Raw genomic sequence first — 12042 nt, forward strand, 5'->3', positions numbered from 1 at the left:
GTCGGAACCTGTTTGGTTATTGAATTTTTCTCGCCTGCTCTGCCTTCGATGCCGATTGGTATGGGGATCGTTAACAGTGATCGTAATGTGTTCGCACGAGTTCAGTTGAATAATCCGATGGTAATCTCTGAGGTGGGAACTTGAAACTGGATCGTACCGTCGATGTGATCAGTGCTGCACGCTCGTTTTGTTTAGCAATGTTGACTGCAAAAATACGACTTATATAGATTCAGAACAGCACAGGAAGACTATTTTAGCAATCATGGAGATGTAAATGATAACGTAAAGAATCTCAGTTTACCATCGGCCTAACAGCCGTGTAGCACTGGGCGAGGCGGAACCAGACCGACTCACCCTTAGAGGAGCTTTTAGAAAGTGACCCACAGCAAGAGGGCCAAGAGGACCCGATGCAATTTATTTGCATCGCGTAGGGGTTTTACATAGTGCATTCCCAGAGATAAATGTCAATAGATGCTGATATTGATGTACAGGCGGTGTTCCCCCACTTGACGTATTTTTCAACAAATGTGTCCAAGTTACTAATGTTTCTTTCAACATGATGTTCACCAGCAAGAACAAATATAAAGCAAAAAAATTGTACACACCTCGAAATTCTAATTGGAAGCCACTAAGACAGAAACCTAAGTTTTTGCAGTACAAACAGTTTCCATTGATGGCCTCAAGCGTTAATCTTTCTGAAAATCTCCGTCTAATTCCCATGGACATGTGGTTATGATCAGGTTTGACGTTTCCGTACATCTTCTGCCCTCTATATTGCTGAGGCAATCCTAGGTGCACGTCTCCTTGCAAAGGACAATTGACGTGGTTCCGGTTTCTCTATTCAAACTCTCCCAAACTGCGGAAAACTAATTGTAGAAGAAAGCAATTGACTTCTTTCCTGGTTCGTGGCATAGTTTTTGTTAGTCACCTCTGCAACTGCAATTATCGATAAAAAACCAAGGAATATTTCTCCCTAAAGCTTCCTCTGTGGCCACACAAGAGCAAATAAGACATTTCACTTTTCACGTTGTACTCAGGTGACTTTAAAATCAAAGACAAAACGACTCGATCTCTCCAGAAAAAAATGTTACCGCAATTAAAAATTTGAAATTATAATATCTCACGCTATTCTTTTTTTATCTTTTTCTGTCTGTAATGTAAAATTGTAGCTGTCTGTTAGCATGAAATGGAAGCGCCTCAAATTTCATCAATCAACTCATCGATTCAATGACTTAAAGCTACAGCAAGTAAACTCAGAGTAAATTCCGACCCTCAAACAAATCAAACAAAAAGGCTTGAACAGCCAGAAAAGTTGACGCCCAGATGAAGAGCAGTTCGAAGGAACGTGCCTTATTTGTTAAAGTTGTGTCCCGTTTCTCATCAATCCGGATAACAGCTTTCATGATTCACTCGACCCGAAACCCAAGACCTTACATATTTCTCCATGCAGCTCTACTGACACACGAAAGAGTTCGCCGTGAAGGAGGCTCTTTTTTCGATCATTGTATTAATAATTAATACTTTTTGCTTGAAGCGGGTCGTCTTTGTCTGACGCTATTTGTGATGCACATGGGAATGTGTAGGAAAAATTCATCAGAATTCCGTTTAGCTGTAGTGTTAGCCTATTCACATGATTCTTTGCATAACGGCTAGTTTTAGCGAGGAGACTTCCTAAGGGAAACTTACTGACTTGGAAGTTGAAAGGGTTATACGAAGTGAAATCCCATTTTTGTTGATACTAAGATTAGCACTTAAAAATAATCAACTTGTGGAAGTGTTCAGATGATCTTTACAGCCTTCGTCCATGCTTGCCAACCTTCAGGTTGGTCTAGGTAATTACTAAATTGATACATAATACTTGGACTTCTCCTGCAAAGTTTGGAAGACAATTCGTTGCCTCCAGCCTTCTAGCCAATGATTGTTGACCCAAGGAATGTAGTCATATCGAAACTTTATCCTCCATTGACAAAACGACCCCCAAAGCCTGTTCTGATCTATTTAAACATACGACTTTGCGACAACGCTCATCCTAGCGGTATGCAGGAAGTTTGTTACTAAAGAACCCTTAGGGTTGAAATCTTCGAGGGAGACTCTATTTTTATCTCAGTCTCGTATTAGTGTCAAATGAAAAGCATTTGTTTTTCAGAACTACTTTGTTTATTTGTTTCTCTAGTTCTGTTACTGCTGTACAGTTGCACTTACGACACAGTTGTTGGTCCCTGTAGGTTACATAACAACGTTTATTTCATTGCCTCGGTTTCCAGAAATCGACCACAAAATACTCTCGGCACAATCAAAAACGTGTTAATTTTCCTAGGTATGTCGAGATTCAAGTTGCTTCTGCTTTTAGTTAGGTAGTTGGAGTAACTCAGCCGTTAGAAGCCTCGCACACTGATTTAGTGATTTAGTTCAAAGTAAATATCGGTCTGAAGAACGATTCCGCCACAGTTCTAATTTGTAGCATCCCTCTCAAGCGAGCAAAATAACAAGTAGTTTCTTTGCTCACTTCCACACATTGTTGCACCTGAACAAACACTTCCTGTGTAACACAACATGAGGCGTTAGTTTGTCATGTTTATCCGTAGTTCCTTACATTGCGCCCACTCGTTTGCGTGTTTTGAACTTTGCGTGGGTGACACGGATCTACGGGACGTGATATAAATTTGGCTTATGATCAGGCACCATAGCAACCAGATTGTAAACAAAGGGAAGAAGGGAAAGTTTACCACAAAAAGGGAAGTTTACCACGTAGTGGAAAACTTTATTTTTCTGCTTGCTGCCTGTAGGAATTTTTCTTATGACTAATCATTTCTGCTATATAATGAAACGGGAAATGAAAAAAGCATAACCCGAAATTGTGGTTATACGGCCTCAGTGTGACGTTGTCAAAACCTTACTACATAAAGCTACGTTTGGAATTGTCCTGAAGTGACCTTCAATATTTTTGCTTCAGTATGTCAAAGATGATCGATGTTTTCTTTACAGTAAGACCATAAAGACTACTCAATCAATTTGGAGGCCGTCCAAGTTGACAACATTCGAGGAAAACTGTTCGCATGCCATACATCCTTCTCAGAGATTCGTAATCAAGCCTATATGCACAGCAGTAGGCAAGGAAAATGTTTACACTTTTGCCGACAATTGCCTTAACAAGATAAAAAATAGATTACACAATTGGACATGAAAGACATCAGCCAAAAACCTGAGTGGAACTGTTGCATAATAGGAGCAAATATAAATCTGTTCATGCCAGTGTCACAATGTTGCTTCACAAGTTGAAATCGAGAGCTTGCATTCAAGTTTCTATAACTTTTGCGAGGATACTACCGATTCAGTAATAATGATCACACAGCAAAACATTGTACCGTAAAATATTAATGTTGGGATATTTCTAAGCAGACGAAACATATTTCATCTTGGGTTACAATTTGAATATTAAACCTAGAATTAAGACATCACGTAAATGGAATTGCCAGATTACATGCATATTTTGGCTAACTTAAAAATGGTTTTGATTTCAACGTGTGATTTTATTGTCAGTTTCGGGCCCTTTCCAATCTATTGGAATAGTGCAGTTTATCATGAATTGATAATTAGAAAATGCTTGAAGTATTTAGAATTTTAGAATCAACTAATGAGAACACATGAACAGCATTGAATTGTTGCCTGATAGGAACAGTTTTTATAAAAACGCAATTGCTTTTGAGTTTTGCTTGGGATTTACCCTGATAAGTTTGGGTTCTCAAGCTCCCATTCAGTACAATGTAGATGCGAATACAAAAGTGCAGTTCTTGCTCAGAGAAATCTATTCCAGAATTTTTCCAATATTATGATGAGGACATCAAGATTAAGTTATCAAATTAATGATTTATCATGAGCTTCTTCTACAGGATATGAAAGCATAATTTCGAGTAGAGCCGGTGAAATCGGGTGCTAGTTCCATTATCAATAAAGACTTTTTAGAATAATATAACACCACTTTAGAACAGAGCGGCTGATCTATAAGAAAGTTTTCGTTTTTATCATTGCAAAGGGTCGTGCATGATTTCAAACATTACCACATGTGTATTTTTAGCTCTTTCCAATCGTTGCAGATATAATTAAGATTTCATCTCTTGAGTTAAATACACATTTCGAGTGGTTGAGCACAAAATGAGAACATTAGAATAAAATGCAAATTTAATATCATGAGAAACATTGTCCATTCCTAGGAACAGAGCAAAGAATTGTCCACTTGTAGATTGGATAATTAATTTGTGGTGGTCTTCATCCAATCCATATGAAAGAAAGATTTTTATCGCGAGACAGTGAAATTCAGTGCTAGTGAAGAATGGTTAAGTCGTTAAACAATGTAAGTCCACCCTACATTTAGGACCTTTTGTGGCTTAAACAAGCCTCTAATTTTGCTTTGTCGGGTACGGTGTTAAGGAGAGATTTAATGCTAGACAGATATGTTGTCTCTGCAAGGGAGAAAATTTACAGCGGTGATTAAACCAGAGTTGTTGTCGTATTCGTCTGACAGTGCTAACGTAGGTGATGTAGTCGTTCGCAAGTCTTTCGCTCTGTCGTCCAAGAGAACGTAATACAGTAAATGTATCTACAGTCTGTTGTTGTAGCAGAAATTGTGATGCAGAACATCGAGCAAAGCGCCCAATCAATCAATCAATCAATCAAAGACTTTATTTAAACACGATAATTGTTAAAGCGACTACACGCTTGTGGGGTCGTGCGTAAAATGGAATAAAATGAAATGTAGTAAAATACAATAATTAAAGTAGCCTATCAAAATTAGAAGATCTAAAAATATTTAAAATTGGGGTCCTTAAAATTCACTGTCTGTGGAGAAATGGAATTAAAGTTCAAATTTAAAAGTGCCTTTGATTTGTAGGCTAACGAGGAGAGCTGCTTAATGGTTATATTTCTTAAATTTGATTCTTGGAGAAGTGTGTTAAAAACGATAGGTCCTCTTCTGGAAAAACTGTTTTTCATGTAATATGTATTGAATTTTGGTACTTTTATGTTGGCATTACTTCTTAGATTTTTCTTAGTATTCACGTCAACTTCTTCGGTGGTATCTAAGATGGATATAGGTAAAGTCTTCTTATCTAATCGACTTGCCGACGGACTTGTCGACAGACTTCATCCAACGTAACACTCACAGACCTACTACTACTACCGAAGCTAACGACAACGCAACTCCTACGACCACAGCAACTATACCATACATAAAGGGCATATCTGAAAAAATCTCGCGCATCCTACAACTATTCAATATCCGCGTCGCTCACAAACCTATGATCACACTACGTCAGTTACTGACTAACATCAAAGACAAAGACGAACCGAGGAACAGACAAGGAGCAGTATACAAGATCAATTGCTCCGACTGCCACGCCTCCTACATCGGTGAGACCAGCAGAAACCTCACAACTATTGTTTTCAATGAGGTAAAAAGTGCTAGTCTCATGTCGTGCTCATCAAAGAGGTTTCCATATGCATATTTATTCTAAATGTAAGTTTGGCAATTTCTTTGTGTGTAACTCATATTTAATCTAAACAGTGTAGGTGGAAAGTTTTTAGCGCTGTTGTAATTTGCATTCGTGTCACATGAAATCAGCCAATCAGACGCGCGTAATTTTATCAAGTATATTATTAAGGGTTTTAATAAAAAATGAAGACAACGAAAACAGGAAGAAATTTAGATCTAGTTTTATTTTAGTGAAATTTTTTCATTAACAAACGCCCACGACTACTAGCGAACAAAACTGACTTTTACATTTTAGCTAGACATTCGGCGAACAGTGGTAACAAGTAACAGCGCCTGTCGACTCTAAGAACAACCCCCTAATAACTTTAAAGTTATTCTTCAGGTAAGGATGTTGAGATACGTTGAGGTAAGGTAAAATTATTTTTTTCATTTTGAAGATCGTCTGAAAAGTTCCCTGTTTTATTTCTTTAAGTAAGCTTTTCCATACATGCTTTCTACATACTTCGTTATCTGAAGATTCAAGATGCCGTAAGAAATTTTCAAAATAATCATAGAAGTGGATTTGAGCAAGCTAAAAGTCCCCTGTCTCTGAACGCGATTTTCATTACAGAAAGCTTTTAATGAGGTGATGACTCTTACGGCTAACGGTTAAATTTTTGGCTAATTTACGGTAACGTTTCATTTTTCTCCGTTGTGATTGAATGAAAAAATCTTACGGTTACCTTTTTCACGACCAACGGTTTTAATTTGTCAGTTTTACGTCTAAAGACGAAATTTTCTTTTCCGTTTTAAAGCTAACGGTCTCTCCCACTGAGACTCTCTTGCAGGATTCTAAAACTTGATATTCCGGTTTAGTCCATGCAGTTCGTATGTAAGAATTGTTGGAGAAAATAAGTACTGGCTGTTGAAAAAAGGGAAACCATCATTGGACCTAACGAAAAGAAGATAAATTAGCCATATAAAGTTTTTCCATGATTAGGTGTCTCAAAATTACGAGCCAGGATAGTTTTATAAGTCATACATTTTGTTAGGACTGTTAGGTAATCTTTAAAAGACTCTTTTCATCTCTCTGACCGAGCTAAACGACCCCCAAGGCAGTTTATGTTTTCTTGTGGTGAACAGGAGAAGCAGGTGATGGTATCATAATAGAGGGATGATCTTCACTCAGAAAGCTTAAGGGCGAAGATAGTCTCTTCGCTGTTCCATCTGCGAGAACTGAGGCAAATATATTTGTCGCTTTTAAGATAAAAAGAAAAAAAACTGTTTTTGGATGCCATTAAATGTTCGCTGCGTTTTGACAAGTTCCTGTCCCTATTCATGTTAATTGAAATTCGCCGCCAGCTATCACGATCGCAATATGTGCATTGTAATGTAGTATTTCATTAGAATGACGGAAACTAACTTCTCTAGAACTTTTCTATCAGGAATTAGCTTTCGTTCTTAACTATATGTCAAATTTAATAATTTTAAACCAAAAAAATGCTTATAAGGAATCAATTAAAGGCACCCTTAAACGGAAAAAATTGAAAAAGGGAGGAGGATTCCAAAACCTAACCACTAAAAGAAAACATTTTCGTCTCTTTCTCCTTAAGAAAATAAATTTCATGAAAGGGTGACCTACTTAACGTAACTTCGCTGGAATTGGCTGGAAAGCGGCCGATACCTGCGAAAACATATTTTAAGCCCCTGTTTCATTTTGCTTTGGTTGTAAAGTTAAGGCCTCTTTTGTAGAAGGAAATATTACAACTAGAATACCAAACCTTACGAGGATGTAGGAAAAAGAAATAAAAAGGTACGCCCTCTCCAGAAAATCAGTGACACCTTTCTGAGGGTCATTGTCGGAAAACATCTCCGAAATTAATTTCATCAGTATTTGAAATGCGCAAACAAACCAGTTTTAAGCGAATAAATGACTCTGGCTTTTTCTTAACAAATCACCTCATAAGCTGTTTAGGAAATTGCAAAGGTAATGTCTATGACTATAAAACTTTAACAAATACGATGGGTTAGGCGCGCACATGTGAGTGCGTTTTCTAAACGGCTATTGCTCCATCCTACCACCCACCTAACCTTGTGTGTTCAAGAAGTTTTCAATTTAAAAAAAGATTCTCTCCTCGTAACCGGTCGTAATCTCGAAAGTGATAGCTTGCCTTTGTCATTTTAAGGGCAGCGAGTGTAACCTTACAATGACTCCAAAGTTGTCGCTGATAATCATGTTTCTGATGTCCCGGATTGGTATCCTCAACGCCAGTAGCCAATGTCATACAGGGGAACACTCTATTGGTGGGATGTTCCTCAGAGGTCATACATTTAAGACGTATCGGGTTGGTTTGCCTGAAATGTGTTATTTCCGGTGTGAGGAAGAAGTCACGTGTCAGAGCTACAATTTTGTGATTGCTCAAAAGATCTGTGAACTGAACAATCGTACAAAGGAAGCAACACCGGAAGATTTTATGCCAGATCAGAGGAGATTTTATATGAAACTCTCCCAAAATAGAGGTACCCCCTTTACTGTTCTGCAATGGTTTTAGCCTACCCTTTTCTCAGTATGGAAAGGTTTTAATTCGTCATATTTCAATCACAATTGCAGAAAAGTCAGATTTCAGGCATCTACAGAATTTAAGATACATATTTTTATGACTGCCCTTTGGAAGGTGTTAATTCAATGATTGCTTCATCGTTAGAAAAGGTTTTTGAATAACCAACTCCAAGCCATTGTCAAGTTAAGTTGTAAGAAGTATTTAAACTCAGGAACGAAGTCAAAAAACATTTCCTTAGTAACCTTGACAATGGTGTCGTAATGAAACTGAAAAGGTGGTTAGTTTCTCTCTTTCATTGTTGTTTCCTTTCATCTTATTTCTACTTCATAATCAAATAGAATTACTGTAGCACAGTTTTCATTTCTTTTTGCTTTTACATGGTTAGCAAAGGGGGAAGCTTTCTTCTTTACCTTGTTATTTCCATGCCAAAAAAAATCAGATGCTCAAGTCATACCAGGAGGTATTGAATTGCATGATGGTGTAAACTACCTATTTGTAATTCGTTTTTACCGACGCAGTTCCCCTCGGATCCATCAAAGAACTTCCAGCGGATACCTGCGGTGAGATCAAAGCGAGTGAAGGCGAAGAGATGATTGACGGAATACACTGGATTTACTCTGAAGAGAATGGCGAGGTCATCAAGGCTTATTGTAAAGGTAAATTGTTTTACTACATTGGTGGACTCAATCATCCTTCCACTGCCTCCTTAAATTCACCTTTTGGGCTTTATATTTCACGTGTAGTATCACGTGACTTTTGATGTCAACAAACCCCGAAAGTTCAGACATTGAGTCGAGCTCGCAGCACATGTGTCCAAACTTAGGCCTTGGAAATTTTTCTCGAGGTATCGTGAATCGTTTTTCAAGTGCCATAAGCTCATCTCTTTGTCGTAACCATTATGTTTAGGTATACATTTACTAAACAACTGCAATCGTACGCGTTCATAGAGTTGAAATCGGTTTTATTTTTTGGGAATGAAGGCTTCCTCACGTCCTACAGCGATTCGTGGGCACTAATTTCCTGTCGGACGGGGATTTATCTTACAATCTACGCACTAAACACCCTGAAAACACCTGATCAGATACATCACTGTAAGCAGAACTAGTTCGATTATTCCATGCCGCAACGCTTCCTGTAACATTCTTCGCATCTGCTTCAACGGAAGCGAAATGACAACTTGCTTAATAAACGATCAAATAAATGCCAAAAGAAAGATGTCAATTTTGAACGAAGAGACGCTTCTTGAAAGTGGGAAGTTATTTAAGAAAAATTTCCAAAGCCGAAGTTTGGACACATATGCTGCGAGCTCGACTCAATGTCCGAACTTTCGGGGTTTGTTTACTAATCTAAAGCCCAAAAGGTGAATTGATGTGTTGTTACTTTCCGACAAAGGTATTTTTTAAAATTTTAATCTCGCCGCGGTGTTCTGCAAAAAGAGTTAGGAGCAATGATAATGGCTTTGTTTTGGTGATAACGCTGAAAGATAAACAAACCCGGAGAAGGATGAGTGAATTAGACATGAATTATTCTCTCCCTCACACGAAATTGTTTTGATCGTTCAATGAGTTGGACAACCACTGAATTAATTATTCAGTTACCCCTTTTATCACTGGAACATATCTCGCAAATGACTTTTAGTTACCATTAACAACATAAAATAAAACTGTCAAGACTCACTACCTAAATTATTAGTGTATTACACTATTTCAGAGGGCTGGCAAAAAATAAATGGTGAAGTACCTGTCTGCTTTGGAGCCAAAGATAACGAGTATGGCGCCTTCAAAATGACAAAAAGTGGACGAGTGAAGACAATGAAGCTTATTCACAGGTCAGGATGGGTGAAATGCAACCCTAAGTGGAGTGCATCCTACTGGAGTTGCACTCATTCACAATACCAAGGAGACTTGACGACAATCATCACGGATGTCGATAAGAAACCTGTCTTGCCGCCTGCTTACGACCTGAAGGATTTCGGAGGACCAGAAGAAAAACCCCACTTTTACAGTCTTCCTGGATATCATCATAAGTCAACTGAGCTCGTTTTTCGTACCCTCGTCAATCCACTGTCTGTTTCGAACAATCAAGAGATGCAGATTTGGTACGGACCGGATATGGTGGATCGTTACGAAGAGGACAACAGTGGGAAAACTTGTGTTGATGTATATGCATTTTATGTGTGAGTTTGCCCATTGAAGACCTTGCCTTCGTTGATTTCAAAACTGACTTAAAAAGAGAAATTAGATTATGAACCAACGCTTGTCATGTATACTAACACAGTAAACAGTTACATTTTAAGAAAGAAAACTTACGATTTAAACAAGACGGAGAGAAAATCAAGAAATTAGTTTTAAGACCTTTTCATCTTTTGTTTCACTATTTGAGGACTGCTATATCTTTGTTCTAGACCCGACAAAATTAATTCAAATAAGTGCTTATTTATCGTGGGTTTTTGAACTGAACCTCGATTAAAAAATAAAAGAAAAAGAAGAAGAAAGCGAAAAAAAAAACAGGGAAGTCATGAACAATTAAGAGAAAACAAAGAACAAGACAAACACCCTCCCAAAAACATTCTTCTCACTCCCATGAATCAATAAAACCTCAAAACCCATTGATCAACAACTTCCTAAAAACTGTCCTATCGGTGCTCGAGTCGGGCTTTTGAGGAATTCTTCAAATTTGTTACAGTTTTGATTACAGACAGAACGGTACAACAAAGAACGGGATGACACAGAACGGGACAACAAAGAACGGGATGACACAGAACGGTACAACAAAGAACGGGATGACACAGAACGGGATGACACAGAACGGTACAACAAAGAACGGGATGACACAGAACGGTACAACAAAGAACGGGATGACACAGAACGGGACAATTCCGTAACCTGTTACCGCCAACTCGGCTAAATATGAAACAAAGAATCAACGTCATGAAAAAAATCAATGGATTCTAAAATTATTTTACTATTGGCTCGAACCCTAAGAATCTAAACCTTTTTTGGACCAAATTGTAGCCGCTTGAAGTGTAAAAACCACAGCTAAATAATATTATTTCGGGCTTTACAATACGCTGATTACCACGGGCTTGATGATTGGTCTTACTCCTGATCCATATGCAATTAAGAGCATAGAGTTAAATAAACAAGGTATTTCATGATGAATATTATCACCACTTAATGGCCTTTAGGGGCCACTTAATACTGTTATTCCGCATGGATATTCGTAATTCCTTTTGTTTTCTTTTGGGAAAATAAACTACACTTAAGTAAATTAATAAACCACTGAACTTAACCAACTATCTCCCTCGCAAACATCTAACAATAAAGAGCTGAAGTCGCGTATTCTTTTTAGGGAGTTATTAGAACGAAAATATTATTTTTTGAAGCTTTTGTTTTCTTTTCCTGCTCTTCACAAAACCCTAATTTGTGCCTCTCACTCTCAAAATTATTTTACGACTTTCCCCGTCAAGATACCACATGACATAGCCTGATGACGTTCGCTGTAAACAGAGCACTGAGATAAAATCTGATGACATGTCCACAAACCAGCGGTATTTTGCGATGGATTCGCACGCAGTCTCAGACCAGTTGTTTAACCATACTTAAGCCGTCTGAAGCGTCAAAATCATGGTTTAGTTCTATTTCTACTTGCTACCACACAATTAGGTGGATACCACGGAACTCTTTGTGGCTGGGAGTTGTGCAATAAATGTTGGAAAACTACAGAGAATTTTCTCGTATTGTATCTATGTAAATATTTTGAGTTTTAGTCAGTTTCTCAGTAGCATTTTCACAATTGATTATGTGAGTGCATGAAAAAAATTTTATCCTTCAACTTGAACATGTCGGTTGAGCAGTCGAAACGTCGTTGCTTTTTAACGTTAATTTTTATGGTAAAATCCGTTTTTAAAAATTTGTTGGTATTCGAAAACTACAGAGGTTTTAGTAACTTAGCCCGATGGGATTAACTGAAATAAGGAATTTCACAACCCGTGAACCCATTTCCGCGTGTTCT

General features: G+C 37.9%; 1 protein-coding gene across 2 annotated transcripts; it reads left to right on the top strand.

Annotated features, from left to right (window-relative positions):
* Window positions 1-7657: 7657 nt before the first annotated feature.
* Window positions 7658-10535, top strand: LOC149038990 (uncharacterized). 2 transcript variants are annotated; one of them, XM_089183601.1, is made up of 3 exons: window positions 7658-7987; window positions 8547-8684; window positions 9739-10535. In XM_089183601.1, exons 1-3 carry the CDS (start codon window positions 7675-7677, stop codon window positions 10206-10208), a joined length of 921 nt encoding a protein of 306 aa, XP_089039727.1. In that variant the 5' UTR covers window positions 7658-7674; the 3' UTR covers window positions 10209-10535. The 2 variants fall into 2 exon arrangements, with proteins under 2 accessions (XP_089039727.1, XP_089039729.1); XM_089183603.1 differs by lacking the exon at window positions 8547-8684 and having other exon boundaries at window positions 7660-7987.
* Window positions 10536-12042: the final 1507 nt, after the last annotated feature.

The sequence above is a fragment of the Pocillopora damicornis genome, chromosome 10 (assembly GCF_964200805.1).
Source record: "Pocillopora damicornis chromosome 10, jaPocDami1.2, whole genome shotgun sequence".
Lineage (NCBI taxonomy): Eukaryota > Metazoa > Cnidaria > Anthozoa > Scleractinia > Pocilloporidae > Pocillopora > Pocillopora damicornis.